Source organism: Procambarus clarkii, chromosome 88 (genome assembly GCF_040958095.1).
Source record: "Procambarus clarkii isolate CNS0578487 chromosome 88, FALCON_Pclarkii_2.0, whole genome shotgun sequence".
Classification (NCBI taxonomy): Eukaryota; Metazoa; Arthropoda; class Malacostraca; order Decapoda; family Cambaridae; genus Procambarus; species Procambarus clarkii.
The window spans coordinates 19,914,275-19,933,459 of NC_091237.1; the positions used below are offsets into that span (position 1 = coordinate 19,914,275).

Below are 19,185 nucleotides of genomic sequence, written 5' to 3' on the forward strand. Positions count from 1 at the left end.
CGGGCTGTGATAAGGTGTTAGAGGCAGGAGTAGTGGACGGAACTGTTGGGGGTCCTGCTCCTAGCAGGCGCAGCAGCAGGAGCAGGAGGAGGAGCAGCAAGAGCAGCAGCAGCTGGAGGAGCAGGATCAGCATCATCAGCAGCAGCAGGAGCAGCAGCAGCTGGAGGAGCAGCATCAGCATCATCAGCAGGAGGAGGAGGAGGAGCAGCAGCAGCAAGAGCAGCAGCAGCAAGAGCAGCAGCCTTTCTAGCCGTAGCGATGTAATTAGTAGTTTTAAGACAGCCTCATAATTCCGTCTTTGATGTCAAATTTCGAACATTTCTTCCTTCCTAGCGGAGAGTGTAAGCCAGAGAGTAGTGGTGGAGGGAGGGAGAGAGGCGTCCCTATTAGCACAGGAGCGAGTCAAGAGTATCACTGCACATCTCCTGTACCAGGTGAGGCTCACCATACTCCCTGGCTGCTTAGAAAATGTTGTTCACAGTAGCTGAATCTAAAGCAACAACAGCGTCAAAAGTAGAGTAACCTAGTAACGTAGCCTCCCCCACTTTCCCAGCAGGTAACAGCGTTAGGCACCAACGGGTGTGTGTGTGTGTGTGTGTGTGTGTGTGTGTGTGTGTGTGTGTGTGTGTGTGTGTGTGTGTGTGTGTGTGTGTGTCCACTACGCATGCGTGAATGCGTGGCCTCCTCCCTCACGCACTCTCCCAATCAATGACATCAATTTCGTCTCTTAAATAACAGAAAAGTTGGATTATAATTTGTAATGATGTCAAAGTTTAAGAAAACAAAATCCTGGATAAAGTACAAAACAAAACCCACCCCTCCCCCCCCCCACTGCGCACACTGCAACTGCTTCCCCTCCCCCCCCCAGTATGTCTAATCAATAGTGCTGGGGAAGGTTGGGGGGGGCGCAGCCCCAGGCCGCCCACTGGTGGGAGAGCCATGCTATATGTACGAACGCACACAAGCACTAGTACACAAGCGCGCTCACGCACTCGCACACAACCCCTCCCCCCCTCTCTCTCTCTCCCCCGTCTCCAACCCTATCTGTGCAGGAATAGGCAGACCCCTGATAACAGCTGGTACCATACACCCAAGATAAAAAAGGAAATGAGAGTACTCCTACAAGAGTGTGAATCCGAGAGTAGCACTGTAATGAACACAATCAAGATGGAACACACAGGTCAGTACAGGTTACTGGACGAGTACAGGTTACTGGGCGAGTACAGGTTAGTGGACAAGTACAGGTTACTGGGCGAGTACAGGTTACTGGGCGAGTACAGGTTACTGGACGAGTACAGGTTACTGAGCGAGTACAGGTTACTGGGCGAGTACAGGTTACTGGACGAGTACAGGTTACTGGACGAGTACAGGTTACTGGGCGAGTACAGGTTACTGGGCGAGTACAGGTTACTGGACGAGTACAGGTTACTGGACGAGTACAGGTTACTGGGCGAGTACAGGTTACTGGGCGAGTACAGGTTACTGGACGAGTACAGGTTACTGGACGAGTACAGGTTACTGGGCGAGTACAGGTTACTGGGCGAGTACAGGTTACTGGACGAGTACAGGTTACTGGACGAGTACAGGTTACTGGGCGAGTACAGGTTACTGGGCGAGTACAGGTTACTGGACGAGTACAGGTTACTGGACGAGTACAGGTTACTGGGCGAGTACAGGTTACTGGGCGAGTACAGGTTACTGGACGAGTACAGGTTACTGGGCGAGTACAGGTTACTGGGCGAGTACAGGTTACTGGGCGAGTACAGGTTACTGGACGAGTACAGGTTACTGGACGAGTACAGGTTACTGGGCGAGTACAGGTTACTGGGTGAGTACAGGATACTGGACGAGTACAGGTTACTGGGCGAGTACAGGTTACTGGGCGAGTACAGGTTACTGGACGAGTACAGGTTACTGGGCGAGTACAGGTTACTGGGCGAGTACAGGTTACTAGACGAGTACAGGTTACTGGACGAGTACAGGGCGAGTACAGGTTACTGGGCGAGTACAGGTTACTGGACGAGTACAGGTTACTGGACGAGTACAGGTTACTGGGCGAGTACAGGTTACTGGGCGAGTACAGGTTACTGGACGAGTACAGGGCGAGTACAGGTTACTGGGCGAGTACAGGTTACTGGGCGAGTACAGGTTACTGGGCGAGTACAGGTTACTGGGCGAGTACAGGTTACTGGGCGAGTACAGGTTACTGGACGAGTACAGGTTACTGGGCGAGTACAGGTTACTGGGCGAGTACAGGTTACTGGGCGAGTACAGGTTACTGGACGAGTACACACAACTTTTCCACGAACTCCACCCACATATTACAACCCCATATGCGCTCACAGAGAGAACAATATGCCAATTCCCTCGGCCCCCAGGGGGTAGATTTTTGTAATTCATTCTTTATTAAATCAAAATACCATCGGCCCGTTCACTCGATTTACTGTAATATGTGATAAGAGACAGCTGACAACCCACAGATCCTATAAACTGTGGATATAGGCCTACTCCACAAAGGAAGCACTGACCAAAATAATTAGGCCAAGACACTAACGCTGCCAACAAGATAAAACACTTTTATGGAGAAGAATGAGCTATAACAATGCAGGCCAACACTGTTTTAGACTTAGACATCATGACTTTCACAACTACCTGATCATTACAACAAAATTAGAAACATTACTAGCAAACCAAAATGCAGACGCTATCTTCTTGAGGTTATCTTGAGATGATTTCGGGGCTTTAGTGTCCTCCACGCTATTCACACAAATTTTCTAAAGGTATTCGATAAATGTGACCATGGGGAGCCGGTCGGCCGAGCGGACAGCACGCGGGACTTGTGGTCCTGGGTTCGATCCCAGGCGCCGGCGAGAAACAATGGGCAGAGTTTCTTTCACCCTATGCCCCTGTTACCTAGCAGTAAAATAGGTACCTGGGTGTTAGTCAGCTGTCACGGGCTGCCTCCTGGGGGTGGAGGCCTGGTCGAGGACCGGGCCGCGGGGACACTAAAAAGCCCCGATATCATCTCACGATAACCTCAAGATAAGATGGAATAACAGTCCATAAAATGAAAGCTAAATTAATATCGTGTACAGATGGATGATAAACTTTCTAAGAGATGACAAAGTGTGGGAGTAAGACAGCCGTCAGACTGAGTAGGGTAAAGTAGGGCAAGAACATAAGAATAAAGGTAACTGCAGAAGGCCTATTGGCCCATACGAGGCAGCTCCTATCTATAACCACCCAATCCCACTCATATACATGTCCAACCCGCGCTTGAAACAATCGAGGGACCCCACCTCCACCACGTTACGCGGTAATTGGTTCCACAAATCAACAACCCTGTTACCGAACTAGTATTTACCCAGGTCTTTCCTAACCCTTAACTTATCCTATTTATACCCAATAAAACAACAAGGATTAGTACAATTTATCCAAGGCCTTGACTAGTCCTAGTGCTGAGACACATGAACTACGAGGTGACTAGTCCTAGTGCTGGGACACATGAACTACGAGGTGACTAGTCCTAGTGCTGGGACACATGAACTACGAGGTGACTAGTCCTAGTGCTGGGACACATGAACTACGAGGTGACTAGTCCTAGTGCTGAGACACATGAACTACGAGGTGACTAGTCCTAGTGCTGGGACACATGAACTACGAGGTGACTAGTCCTAGTGCTGAGACACATGAACTACGAGGTGACTAGTCCTAGTGCTGAGACACATGAACTACGAGGTGACTAGTCCTAGTGCTGAGACACATGAACTACGAGGTGACTAGTCCTAGTGCTGAGACACATGAACTACGAGGTGACTAGTCCTAGTGCTGGGACACATGAACTACGAGGAAAGACGAAATGAACTAAACTACAAATCAAGGGAAAAAAAGGGGAGAAATGATTACTACATACACAATACTCAGGGATATTGAAATGGCAGAGCACAACAATTTGAAACGGACAGTACATTAACAAGGAACAGATGTTGACCAAACCACACACTAGAAAGTGAAGGGACGACGACGTTTCGGTCCGTCCTGGACCATTCTCAAGTCGATTATGACTTGATTGTGACCATTCACAATCGACTTGAGAATGGTCCAGGCCGGACCGAAACGTCGTCGTCCCTTCACTTTCTAGTATATGGTTTGGCCAACATATTCCAGCCACGTTATCGTGACTCCTCATCTGCATAAGGAACAGATGTGAAAGATGGCTCGCTGAATGATACCTGGTTGATGGGGCTCTGGGAGTTCTACTCCCCAAGCCCGGCCCGAGGCCAGGCTTGACTTGTGAGAGTTTGGTCCACCAGGCTGTTGCTTGGAGCGGCCCGCAGGCCCACATACCCACCACAGCCTGGTTGGTCCGGCACTCCTTGGACGAATAAATCTAGTTTCCTCTTGAAGATGTCCACGGTTGTTCCGGCAATATTTCTGATGCTCGCTGGGAGGACGTTGAAGAACCAGAGACCTCTGATGTTTATACAGTGTTCTCTGATTGTACCTTTGGCACCTCTGCTCTTCACATTTTGTAACACTGATGTTATAAACAACGGCCAAGTATCAAGAGTAGTAAATATCTGGGAATACAATAGTAGCCTCAAACACAGGGATCCAAATATTGAGTTGACACCCAATAGTGTCACACACAAGCCTTGACACCAGCCGACGGTAGGTTGAGAAGCACCACCAGAGACCTGGCGCTTATGGCAGTGTTGCTCCAGTACCCCGAGGTGTAAGTACGGGGGTGTGACTCCCTTCCTCCACCAACTGGCTGGCAGGCACGGTAGAAGGCAAGCAGGCAGGCAGGGTAGAAGACAAGCAGGCAGGCAGGGTAGAAGACAAGCAGGCAGGCAGGCAGGGTAGAAGACAAGCAGGCAGGCAGGGTAGAAGACAAGCAGGCAGGCAGGCAGGGTAGAAGACAAGCAGGCAGGCAGGCAGGGTAGAAGACAAGCAGGCAGGCAGGGTAGAAGACAAGCAGGCAGGCAGGGTAGAAGACAAGCAGGCAGGCAGGCAGGCAGGGTAGAAGACAAGCAGGCAGGCAGGGTAGAAGACAAGCAGGCAGGCAGGCAGGCAGGGTAGAAGACAAGCAGGCAGGCAGGCAGGGTAGAAGACAAGCAGGCAGGCAGGCAGGCAGGGTAGAAGACAAGCAGGCAGGCAGGCAGGGTAGAAGACAAGCAGGCAGGCAGGGTAGAAGACAAGCAGGCAGGCAGGGTAGAAGACAAGCAGGCAGGCAGGGTAGAAGACAAGCAGGCAGGCAGGCAGGGTAGAAGACAAGCAGGCAGGCAGGCAGGCAGGGTAGAAGACAAGCAGGCAGGCAGGGTAGAAGACAAGCAGGCAGGCAGGCAGGGTAGAAGACAAGCAGGCAGGCAGGCAGGGTAGAAGACAAGCAGGCAGGCAGGCAGGGTAGAAGACAAGCAGGCAGGCAGGGTAGAAGACAAGCAGGCAGGGTAGAAGACAAGCAGGCAGGCAGGGTAGAAGACAAGCAGGCAGGCAGGGTAGAAGACAAGCAGGCAGGCAGGGTAGAAGACAAGCAGGCAGGCAGGCAGGGTAGAAGACAAGCAGGCAGGCACGGTAGAAGGCAAGCAGGCAGGCAGGGTAGAAGACAAGCAGGCAGGCACGGTAGAAGACAAGCAGGCAGGCACGGTAGAAGGCAAGCAGGCAGGCACGGTAGAAGGCAAGCAGGCAGGCAGGGTAGAAGACAAGCAGGCAGGCACGGTAGAAGGCAAGCAGGCAGGCAGGGTAGAAGGCAAGCAGGCAGGCACGGTAGAAGGCAAGCAGGCAGGCACGGTAGAAGGGAAGCAGGCAGGCACGGTAGAAGGCAAGCAGGCAGGCACGGTAGAAGGCAAGCAGGCAGGCAGGGTAGAAGGCAAGCAGGCAGGCAGGGTAGAAGGCAAGCAGGCAGGCACGGTAGAAGGCAAGCAGGCAGGCAGGGTAGAAGACAAGCAGGCAGGCAGGGTAGAAGACAAGCAGGCAGGCACGGTAGAAGGCAAGCAGGCAGGCACGGTAGAAGGCAAGCAGGCAGGCAGGGTAGAAAAGCAGGCAGGCACGGTAGAAGGCAAGCAGGCAGTCACTGTAGAAGGCAGGCAAGCAGTCACTGTAGCAAGCAGACAAGCAGGCAGCCAGGGTAGAAGGAATGCAGGCGGTCAGGGTTGAACTAAGGTAGGCAGCCAGGCTGGGTAGAAAGGAGGCAAGCAGGCAGGCAAGCAGGCAGGGCAATGAGGGCTGGAAGGTGAAATATAGTGTTGTTAGTAGCAGCAGCTTACAATGATGATAGTGATGGTGGTGAGGGTTTAGATGGTGGCGGCGTGGTAGTGGTGGTGGATCAATACACCTTCCACTCTTATCACACACACACACACACTACCCCAACCCCTCAACCCCATCTCAACCCACCCAACTACAACAGTATCATCAACTCATCCACCTCACATTCACCTCTAACTGGTCAATCTTATTAACAACATTTGACTACCAAAAAGAATCAACCACAATCATCAAATACCATCATTGACCTATACAAACCATGCTACCACACTTGACCTATACAAACCATGCTACCACACTTGACCTATACAAACCATGCTACCACACTTGACCTATACAAACCATGCTACCACACTTGACCTATACAAACCATGCTACCACACTTGACCTATACAAACCATGCTACCACACTTGACCTATACAAACCATGCTACCACACTTGACCTATACAAACCATGCTACCACACTTGACCTATACAAACCATGCTACCACACTTGACCTATACAAACCATGCTACCACACTTGACCTATACAAACCATGCTACCACACCACCACAAACACCAATCATAACAGACTACACAACATAAATATATAAACAGTGTGTGGTACAGAAAACAAGGGGCAGAACAACGGAAAATGAATAGAGAAGTGTTATTAAATCGCCCGAGAACCATGCAAAGCATGGAGCCCAAGCACTAAAGCCCAACAAAACTACCAGAGTCACATATTGAGGAAGATATGTCGACACAGAAATCAACTCTTGATTTCCCACGAAGTACAAAGTGCTAACCTAATCTAACCATGTAATAGCAATGTTTAGCCTAAGTTATATAGAAAATATAAATGTTTAACCTAAGCTATATAGAAAATAGAAATGTTAACCTAAGTTATATAGATTAGAAATATTTGACCTAAACTATATTAGAAAATAGAAATGTTTAATCTAAGCTATATAGAAAATAGAAATGTTTAACCTAGGCTATACAGAATATAGAAATGTTTAACCTAGGCTATACAGAATATAGAAATGTTTAACCTAGGCTATACAGAATATAGAAATGTTTAACCTAGGCTATACAGAATATAGAAATGTTTAACCTAGGCTATACAGAATATAGAAATGTTTAACCTAGGCTATACAGAATATAGAAATGTTTAACCTAGGCTATACAGAATATAGAAATGTTTAACCTAGGCTATACAGAATATAGAAATGTTTAACCTAGGCTATACAGAATATAGAAATGTTTAACCTAGGCTATACAGAATATAGAAATGTTAACCTAAGTTATATAGAAAACATAAATGTTTAAGCAGACGATGAGTCACAATATCATGACTTATGATGATATGATGACCAGACCACACATCACAAGATGAAGGAACGACGACGTTTCGGTCAGTGCTGGACCGAAACGTCGTCTCGGTCTTTACCACACATCAAGTCCTGTGGTAGAAGTCAAGATTGATCGACTGGTGAAGATTCAGCCACTCAAAGAGGTAGCACGGGCATGAATATCCCGTAATTTAGAAAGGAAGGTAGAGGCAAAGAAATAAGGTAAGAGGTGTGAAGTGAGGAGACGGTAAAGAGTAAGATGAAAGGGAAAAATGGGATGAAGGCAAGAGTGAAAGGTAAAATATGACGAGGGTTAGAATTAGACTAGAGAAAAGGTTAAAAAAGGGGGAGTGGGGGTGGTAGGAAAAGGGTTTTCTTACAAAGTGAGCAAAACACCTCACTTTCCCTGGCGCCTCACGTTACTAAGGGTCCAGGACGGACCCAAACTTTCACCTCACTTTGTATATTGTTATACTGTTAAATGCAACTTGAGACTGGTAAACAATGTCATATTGAAATTGTCTTGGTGGAAATGGGTTAGAGGAATGAACAGTGTGGTCGATATATATATATATATATATATATATATATATATATATATATATATATATATATATATATATATATATATATATATATATATATATAACGTGTGCCCCAAAGAATGAGGTGATTTGGTAAAATGCTATGCCCAAGATTACTATCCGAGTGCCGGCGGTGGGGTGGTTCAAATAGCCACGGCTATCACCTCATTTTGTCCGGTCGTGATGGTCAAGTGGATTAAGGCGTCTTGTACATACCAGTTGCGTTGCTCCTGGGAGTATGGGTTCGAGTCACTTCTGGGGTGTGAGTTTTCAGTTGCATATTGTCCTGGGGACCATTCAGGCTTGTTCGCATTTGTGTTCCTCACGTGTGCCCCAAAGAATGAGGTGATTTGGTAAAATGCTATGCCCAAGATTACTATCCGAGTGCCGGCGGTGGGGTGGTTCAAATAGCCTCGGCTATCACCTCATTTTGTCCGGTCGTGATGGTCAAGTGGATTAAGGCGTCTTGTACATACCAGTTGCGTTGCTCCTGGGAGTATGGGTTCGAGTCACTTCTGGGGTGTGAGTTTTCAGTTGCATATTGTCCTGGGGACCATTCAGGCTTGTTCGCATATATATATATATATATATATATATATATATATATATATATATATATATATATATATATATATATATATATATAACTGAAAACTCACACCCTAGAAGTGATTCGAACCCATACTGCCAGGAGCACTTTGCTGGCGTACAGGATCCCTTAACCGCTCGCCCAACACGACCTGACAAAAGAGGATGGTAGCCGAGGCTATTTCCATCCCCCCGCCGGCACTCGGTTGGTAATGAATGAGGTGATTTGATAAAATACCATGCCCAAGATTACCCCGTATCGTTTACCCCTAGCTACATAATATATTGATATTCTGTAAATATACAAGTTGAAAATGTGACAAATAAAAAATGAGCTAAGAAAAAGATGAATATACCAAATACGAGCCTATACACCCTTGAACTGGGTGTATAGTTGGGCTTGTTGAGCCAAATGTGATACTGATAGTGGGGATGGGGGAGGTGGCGGGGGGTCCGGCCACCAGGTGTGACACAGGTGCCACAGTCACACAAAGACTTGTCTATCTTGCCTCCCCCCCCCCACTTCTCATACACCCTACACCCTCCCTCCTTCCCTCTCGTACACCCTACACCCTGCCTCCTTCCCTCTCGTACACCCTACACCCTCCCCCCTATCGTACACCTAACCTATAGAGTCCGAGGTATAAATAACATAGTCGATACTTTTTATAGTAGGCTGAATTTGTAACGTTATTTCAATAACGCAAAAATAAAACTCCAACATCCTCCCCCCCCCCCCCCATTCCAATCAACCAACCTCTACCTAACATAACCAAACCATTCTAGGCCTAATACACGCTATCTGAGGCCTAATATAGTACATATAAGTGCTATATCAGGCCTTAGGAATGTTTAAGCTTGGGTTTTTAGCATTATAATTTTTTCCATACTATAAAAATTGTACAAGTGGCACATTGGTGCTCCATTACTACATATTGGTACCTTTACCTTGAGGTGCTTCCCGAGCTTGGCGTCCCCGCGGCCCGGTCCTCGACCAGGCCTCCTCGTTGCTGGACTGGTCAACCAGGCTGTTGGACGCGGCTGCTCTCAGCCTGACGTACGAATCACAGCCTGGCTGATCTGGTATTCTTTGGAGGTACTTATCCAGTTTTCTCTTGAACACTGTGAGGGGTCTGCCAGTTATGTCCCTTATGTGTAGTGGAAGCGTCTTGAACAGTCTCGGACCTCCTCTCTCAGAGTACCTGTTGCACCTCTGCTTTTCAACGGGAGTATTCTGCACATCCTGCCATGTCTTCTGGTCTCATGTGATGTTATTTCTGTGTGCAGGTTTGGGACCAGCCCCTCTACTATTTTCCACGTGTAAATTATTGTGTATCTCTCCCGCCTGCGCTCAAGCGAGTGCAGATTTAGGCTCTTTAGTCGGTCCCAATAGTCTAGATGTTTTACTGAGTGGATTTTAGCAGTAAAGGATCTCTGCACGCTCTCCAGGTCAGCAATTTCTCCAGCTTTGAAAGGGGCTGTCATTGTGCAGCAGTACTCCACTCTAAGAGAGCACTAGCGTCTTGAAGAATATCATCATCGGAATAGCATCTCTAGTTTGAAAAGTTCTTGTTATCCAACCTGTCATTTTTCTTGCAGTTGTGACGGCTGGTTGATACCTGGTTATGATACGGCTACCTGATACCTACGGCTACCTGATATTTGATACGGCTACTTTATTGTGTTCTTTAAAAGGTAAGGTCTTCCGACATGAGTACACCCAGATCCTTTACATTGCCTTATCGTTCTATGTTATGATTTGCCTGAGCTTTGTACGTGGTTTCCGTTTTTATATTTTCATTTTTTCCATAGCGCATGAGCTGGAACTTATCTTACACGCAAATTGGCCTGATGAATATGGAATATCGGGGTAATGAATAAAGATAATTCTCTGAATATAATTTTAATCAATGAACAGGAAGAAACGTGGCAACATGTCTTTGTTTACTGGTAGAAACAGCACCACGGCTGAGCTCTCGCTCTCATACAAAATCTCTTTTGCATTGTGGCCTTTTGTATAGCAAAGAGCGTGGAAGTATTGCTAAGCTCTTTAGCAATACTGAGTTTTACTTGTAGGGAGGGGAAGGGAATTATGATGAGGAAAGCGCCAAGCCATTACGACTATATAGCACTTGGAAGGGGTCAGGGGGGGGGAAGGGGAAAGTCAACTTGTAAGAGGTCACCAACACAACAGTTACCAGCGTTGCTTTTATATATGTTGGCTTATAGAAAAATGGCATCAGAAGCTGTAAAAGCAATAATGAGGACACGCAGTGTTATATATACGAGGACGACGACTCACTCCAATGTTTTAGTCACCACTATCTCAACGGGAAAAGTTAAATCTGAAAACAATGTTGTGTGCTTTTGTGCACAATCGACTTGAGAATGGACCAGGACGGAGCGAAACGTCGTCGTCCCTTCACCTTCTAGTGTGTGGTCTGGTCAACATACTTTAGCCACGTTATTGTGACTCATCGCCTGCAAATCTATGAGCTTCTTCCTTAATTTCCAGACGATTCTGGCGACATTTTCACACAATGCTCAACATAAAGGCGACTAAGTTGTGATAGAATTAATTTTAATTATCATGGTGAAAGCGCCAAGCCATTACGACTTTTATAACACTGGGAAAGGGTCAGGATAAGGATTTGGGATGGGCCAGGGGGCGGGGGGAAGGAATGGTGCCTAGCCCTTTGGACGATCGGGGATTGAATGCCGACCTGCAGGAAGCGAGACCGTCGCTCTACCGTCCAGTCCAAGTGGCTGGGGAGTTGACAGAAATGTTTTCCTTATCGAATGATAAAAAGAAAACTCGACAGATATATGTTGACCAGACCACACACTAGAAGGTGAAGGGACGACGACGTTTCGGTCCGTCCTGGACCATTCTCAAGTCGACAGATATATATATATTAACGAGGCGTCACACAATAATGCTACATAACATCATAACATGCTTCTTCCCCACCACCTTCGTCGTGGTGAAACTGTTTAACATCCTCTCAATTATTAGGTTTAATTATTCCAATTATTTATCAATCAGAATGTTTCTAACTCTGCATCAATGTATGTACTTTCCCTTAATAAAACATTATGTACACAAGTGTAAATATATTTTGCACATACGTACCTGACCGAGTGAGACACCCTCCACCCACTGCGCTGCATCCGGTAGTTACGGCTGCCGGCATATAGTGACCCCAGCCGTCGACACCAGGACGGATATAATACCCTTGATCAGCTGTTTGTTGTCGTTTCAGATTTAGCTACTCAGAACGAGGTGTCCATGTAGCACCGGCTATGGTGAGCCCGTAAACCTTGATCAGCGTCGTTTCACCACTGTCTCCAATACGGACTATTCATGCCCGTGCCACCTCTTGGGTGGCTTAATCTTTATCAGCTTCTCCAGGTGATCACAGGGTGAAGACACCATTACCTGTGCTTCAAAGGTCTTGGTCTCGGGGTAACATCATTTCTTAAGTAGCTTTATGCTTGTTCGCGTTTATAAATACTTTGTGAACAGTCATTAAGAGTAACTTTCATGCAAGGCGATGAGTCACAATAACGTGGCTGAAGTATGTTGACCAGACCACACACTAGAAGGTGAAGGGACGACCACGTTTCGCTCCGTCCTGGACCATTCTCAAGTCGATTGTGAATGGTCCAGGACGGACCGAAACGTCGTCGTCCCTTCACCTTCTAGTGTGTGGTCTGGTCAACAGTAAGTTTCATGTTTTTTTTTTGTAATATCATATGAGTGTAAAAGCCAAGTTTTGAGTATTGAAGTACTTATTTAGTGTTTTTTAATTATTTTTACTCTGGTGTTTAATACTTGGCCATATTTTTACACCGCAAAGGTCAAATGCGGTATTTTTTTAATTTAATGTAAAGCGCTTACCACCTGCTGGGTGTTGCCAAACTACCTTCTATCCTAACACCAGGTTACACCATTAAGGAACAACAACAAATTATTTCCAGGGATACAATCTGAATAACAACTTTAATACAAATCTGAATTCGCCTCTTATTTTCAAATATTTTATTTTCTCAAAGGACATAAAGTTTAGATTAACTCTATTGTTTTTGTCTGCCCCAAGTAGGAGGCCAGATGCTTGGGGCTAGTCGCACTCAACTTTGCAGAGTAAATGGTCTGTGGTACAGGACGGACATTGGCAGGTCGGGGTCGATCCTGCTAGGAGAGGGTCGGGCCTACTAGCAGGTTTGGGGGGGGGGGGGGAAAGTCGGCTTTATAGTGAGCCCCTCACTATTGTGTGGGGGGGGGGGGGGGACACCATCTCCAACAACTAATCGGTGAAAAGTGGCTGGCCGAGTCAATAGATTTCTTAAGTGGAAAACAATGAGCCAGTTTTTTTGAGAGGGGAAAAAAGGAGGAAGAGAGGGGACGTTGGAAGAGGGGAATGTCTGAAGAGGGGAGGAGAAAGGAGAGCAGAGGGCGGACATTGAGAGAGATGAGACTGGTAGAGGGGAGAGAATGGAGAGAGAGAACCCCGGGTGCAGCCGGGTACCCCTCCTAGCACATACACGAGAGGAGACAGACAATGAAACACAGTGTCTTATACTGTGTGTGAGAGTAGAGAATATAGAAGATAATTACATGATTCAACAAGATGGATGAAGACAGGTTGTTTAGTGGGTGTGGGAGCAGGAGAAGGGAGTACACAAGTGGAAGCTCAGCACCTGAGTAAAGGCACTGGCAGCAGGGAAGGGGGAGGAAGTAATGCAGAGTACTCTGTAGACACGAGTGAGTGAGTGTGTGTGTGTGTGTGTGGTGAGTGTGTGTGTGTGTGTGTGTGTGTGTGTGTGTGTGTGGTGTGTGTGTGTGTGGTGTGTGTGTGTGGTGTGTGTGTGTGGTGTGTGTGTGTGTGTGTGTGTGTGTGTGTGTGTGTGTGTGTGTGTGTGTGTGTGGTGTGTGTGTGTGTGTGTGTGTGTGTGTGTGTGTGTGTGTGTGTGTGTGTGTGTGTGTGTGTGGTGTGTGTGTGTGTGTGGTGAGTGAGTGTGTGTGGTGAGTGTGTGTGTGTGTGTGTGTGTGGTGAGTGTGTGTGTGTGTGTGTGTGTGTGTGTGTGTGTGTGTGTGTGTGTGTGTGTGTGTGTGTGTGTGGTGTGTGTGTGTGTGTGTGGTGTGTGTGTGGTGTGTGTGTGTGTGTGTGTGTGTGTGTGTGTGTGTGTGTGTGTGTGTGTGTGTGGGGGGGGGGGGGGGGGGGCTCGCAGAGTGGGGTTGAGTACCCTTACCCCTACCCACCCTTAAACACCCACAGTGCTTGCAGGCTCGCTAAATTCCTAGTACCGCCTGCCCCAATGTTCTTGGATTAATGCATCCACTCATTTCTCACGCTTTTTTTCCATATTTACAATTAAAGTTCAGAATCTAATTAGATTCAACTGCTTTACATCTAACCTATTACATTTATAGACCTCTCTAACATTGAAAAAAATCTTTCTGGTATCTCGAAGTCTCTAGTTTCCATCGCTTTTTTGTTTCTAGCTTTGAACAGCGCTGCTTAGTATATTTTGTCATTTTCCCATAGTTTCTTGAATGTTATGGAGGGGGGGGGGGAAGCATGCTATCTCTCCTTTCCTTCTGTGTGATAAGGTCCAGTTCCCTCTCTTCTCAAAGCTCAGAAACGAGCCTCGTTGCATCTGGACCTTTTGTAGTTTCTTGTCTCTTTGTCGGGTTAAAGTTCCATGCTGGAGATGCATATTCAAGAGTGGGTCTCACCTTCGCTATATTTAGCACCCGGAAAGTCACTTTGTCCAAGTTAGTGAAGAATACCGTGAATGTGTGGGCGCGCGGGTCATAGTGGCCCCTCCCAGAGCCGGGCGCGGCGCGCGGGTCATAGTGGCCCCTCCCAGAGCCGGGCGCGGCCAGTAGAACAACTCCCACAACTCTCTCTAGGTACACTGATGTTACTCATAATGATACTGATAATAATGATATTGATAATGATATTAATGTTGAGAATGATACTAATGTTGAGAATGATACTAATATTGATATTAATATTGATAATGATACTAATGTTGATAATGATACTAATGTTGATAATGATACTAATGTTGAGAATGATACTAATATTGAGAATGATACTAATATTGATATTAATATTGATAATGATACTAATGTTGAGAATGATACTAATATTGATATTAATATTGATAATTATACTAACATTCATAATAATATTGATAGTGATATTGATAATGATACTAATATTGATAATGATATGGATAGTGATACTGATACTGACAATGATACTAATATTGATAATACTAATATTATAATACTAATATTATAATACTAATATTGATAATACTAATATTATAATAGTAATATTGATAATGATACTAATACTGATAATGATAATGCTATTGATAACGATGATAGTGATACTGGTGGTGATAGTGATGACAATGGCGGCCTAACACTAACTACGTGATAGTTGTAGTGCTGTATGCCCCGTCTCCTGCCCTTCTTGTACCCATTATGTCTTGTACGGTAGCCTTTATGACAGTCGAAATCTTTGTTGAATCTTGCCACAAACAGATTCAGTCCCCGGGCGGGACAGAAGTGTTTGGGCCCGTTTCCTTACATCTGATGCACCTGTAGCAGGAAGTAGGTACTCAGGACTTGGCCATGGGGTTCCATCCTGGGAAGAGCCAGCAACTAACTCTTTGTTAATTCAATCTGTTTGGGACAAAATGAACTAATTATATTGGGATCGTATATCTCCAAGTTTGTTCTACCCTCTGGGTGTGAGATTTACATTAATCCATCCTTATAGCTTAACCCTCTTAGCTCTAGCATCAATCTTCATGCAACATTGGTAATTTCTCAATTTTTTTGCTGCACGAGGTGCGGATTACAGAGCGGTGCTGAACATTCCTGTATTGGTGTAACAAATGTTGTGGAGATTGTCTTGAAGAAGTCCTGATTTAGGCTTAACAAACTGTTGTAATGGTTGCCAGCGTCCCGTATGCTGCGGATGTCATCCTGCCTGTGTGTCATCTTTGTCTTGGAATTACATCCACTCCCAAATCTCTCTCTGGCTTTCCAATTCCTGTGGTTGCCTTCCACTTTGGTGTAGATGCCTCCTTGTCTCCTTTCTCCCTTTCCCTTCTCCATTAGCTTACACTTGTTGCGATTTGAAATCCAATAACCACTTATTTGCCCACTTATAAAGTTTGTCAAGGTGCTGTAATTTCCGGCAGTCTCTCACCTGTTTTTACAATCATCAGCTTTGCGTCATCAGTCTCCGTGGCGTAGTGGTGAGACGCTCGCCTGGCGTTCCGCGAGCGCTTTGTCCTGGGTTTGTATCCTGGCCGGGGAGGATTTACTGGGAGCAAATCCTTAACTGTAGCCTGTGTTTAACTCGACAGAAAAATGGGCACTTGGTTGTAAAAACGATTCTTCGCGGGGGTCGTATTCCAGGGAACATAGGATTAAGGACTTGCCCGAAACGCTACGCGAGTTGTACAAGAATGTAACAACTCTTGTATATGTAAATAAATAAAAAAATCAGCAAACATGGGCATGTCTGAGCTCACTCGGATAGGTCGTTTAGGAACACCAGCGGTCCCAGGACCGAACCTTGTGGGACCCGACTAGTTACATTCCTACAACCTGAAACCGCCTCTGACAGCTTGCTTGACCAGACTGCCAACCAGGCCAGAGACCGGGCCGCGGGGACGTTGATCTTCGCAATTACCCCAAGGTAGCCTCCTCTCTGACTCTGCTTTCCAAGTACACGCTCACAAAGGTGTGTTTTCCCCAACTATCCCAGCTGTTTTTTGTGGGGGGGGGGGGGGTACAGGTGATGGAGGGGGGATGGGGGTACAGCTGATGGAGGGGGGATGGGGGTACAGCTGATGGAGGGGGGATGGGGGTACAGCTGGTGGAGGGGGGATGGGGGTACAGCTGATGGAGGGGGAATGGGGGTACAGGTGATGGAGGGGGGATGGGGGTACAGCTGATGGAGGGGGGATGGGGGTACAGCTGGTGGAGGGGGGATGGGGGTACAGCTGATGGAGGGGGAATGGGGGTACAGGTGATGGAGGGGGGATGGGGGTACAGGTGATGGAGAGGTGATGGGGCAAGTTTGGAAATGGGGAGCATATGGCGAGTTATGACAGCAGGCCACTTTGCTGATACGATGTGTGGGGGTTGGCAGCTAAGCTAATCTTGATCGGTCTTGTCAGGGCGCTGTGAATATTATGTTTTGCCCTCGAGGGGCGAGTTTATTGGGCAGCGCCACTCATCCTGTGAGTGGACACACTGTCATAGTGACAGTATTGGGCAGCGCCACTCATCCTGTGAGTGGACACACTGTCATAGCAGTAAGTACAAGACTCCTCAATAGGAAGAAACCCGCTGGGTTGTTCATCCTGTCTGTGTGCGAGCGAGTTTCTTCACATGTATTTCAGCATATATGGATATCTACCCCCACCCCCCCTTCATCTTTGTGACACCAACCTCCCTACACCTGCCTGGGTGGGTAGGTGGTGGGTTCCCCCTTACACCTACCTGGGTGGTGGTTCCCCCTTACACCTACCTGGGTGGTGGTCCCCTTCCTACACCTGCCTGGGTGGCGGTGGTGGGTCTCTTCCTACACCTGTCTACATCCTACACTACTGGTGGTGATGGTAGTGGTGGGTCCACACCAACACCTGCCCGCTGGCAACAAATGAGAGCTAGGTACATGTACCCGGCGGTCAGCCCGCCCACACTACTCACCTCTTGCTATGTGTCCCCTACACACACATCGCATCATCACACCCGAACTATGTGACCGTTCATCACTTGCCATTTTGCACACGACCTGAGCCATAAGTATCACTTGTCATGCACATACATAGAAGGTCATTCCGTGTACAGAATATAGGGTAGAGCGAGACACCGCCCCTCCCCCCTCCCCAGACAGCTGTCAGTGTATATAGTGGCTTGTAAGATAGCCAGCCAGCCAGCCAGCAGCAGCCTAGACGACCAGCCAGCCAGCAAGACTACCGCCAGACCTGCCAGTGGCCGCCAACTTTGCGGAGGGTAAACTTAGCGAGCTCCCGTCATCCACACACTAACACACACACAACCTTGGTATTTCCTAGGTTGTCACATTCACGGTGCTTAAGCTGTGCTACAGAGGAAGCAGGCCGGACACGTGGGTCATGACACACACTCCCTGGCACAATTCCAAGAGCATGAATACCCAGACACGTGAGCGTAGAGAGAGAGACGAGAGAGAGGAGAGAGGAGGGTCGAAAACCTCTCTTCTACCACCACTCTCAAGGACACGTCAACTTTACATCACTTTTGCCTTGAAACAAACTCTTCTCACGACGACTATACACACTCCCTGGGACGGCCATGCGCGAGAGTCCTGGGATTTGAGCTTGGATACGACGGACAGATCGCCTAACAGGGAGAATAAGGCATGGAAATCAGAGGTAGGCAGGCCCCTGTGGATTCCCGCCACGGCTTACCTTGCCTGCCTCTCCTCCAACCTCAAAATATTCCGTCCGTTCCCACAACAGTGCCTCGCAGCCTCGCACACACCACCTCCACCCTCTCACCCACCCACTTACCTGTTCTCCATGTGGAGGGAAGGGAGCAGTAAGGGTTAAAATCCACGTTTTTACATACAGGTGCACTAATGTTAGGAATAGAGCAACCAACCACGACCTCACTAGTCCATACATACACATCACTTCGAACGACCGATAAACAAAGTGATGAGTTCCGCCAGCTCATTGGTCCTCTAGTTCACCCGCGAGCCAACGACGACCAATCAACGTGCTAGCTGGAGTCTACCAGCCAACCAAAATCCGTCTCTCTCACCGTCCTGGGAACTTTGTAGGAAGTACTGTATACAATTTGTGTTTCAAAACGTCCTCCGCACTATTCTGATTGGTTGTTTCCTCCATAGGCGCTAAAATCAAGATATGCAATTTGCAAATAGTTAAAAGCAATGAACGAAACTTGTGTACAAAATACAAAGGCAGGGATAAGACAATTTTAAAACACGCAACTCCGACATTCATTTATAAAGTTAAAATACTTGCATTATGCAACACTGCTATATTAAGAAGCAGATCAGCGCAACATTTAAGACAATGTCGACTATAAGTCACTATAAGGAGCAACTTTGCGCACCAACACCTGACTTGCACCACAACGGATACAGAGAGAGAGAGAAGATTAAGCCACCCAAAAGGTGGCACGGGCATGAATAGCCCATAAGTGGTGGCCCTTTTGAGCCATTTCCAGTATCAATAGATGATACTGATCTGTGGAGGTGCGACTGCACCCTGCGTGACGGGAGATGTCTCCCGTGTACGGCTACACAAAGTTGGCTTCATAATTACCTGCATGACTACAGGAACAATACAAAGCCAA

The 19,185-nt window shown here is 47.1% G+C and overlaps 1 protein-coding gene across 1 annotated transcript in view; it reads right to left on the bottom strand.

The window, feature by feature from the left end:
- The window catches only part of gus (splA/ryanodine receptor domain and SOCS box containing gustavus), a 194,972-nt gene extending 176,463 nt beyond the window's left edge, over positions 1-18,509 (bottom strand). Inside the window, exon 1 of the mRNA XM_045726771.2 lies at positions 18,375-18,509. Coding sequence (XP_045582727.2) covers positions 18,375-18,385 — 11 coding nt within the window. The 5' untranslated portion in view covers positions 18,386-18,509. The remainder of the gene's footprint in view (positions 1-18,374) is intronic.
- Positions 18,510-19,185: the final 676 nt, after the last annotated feature.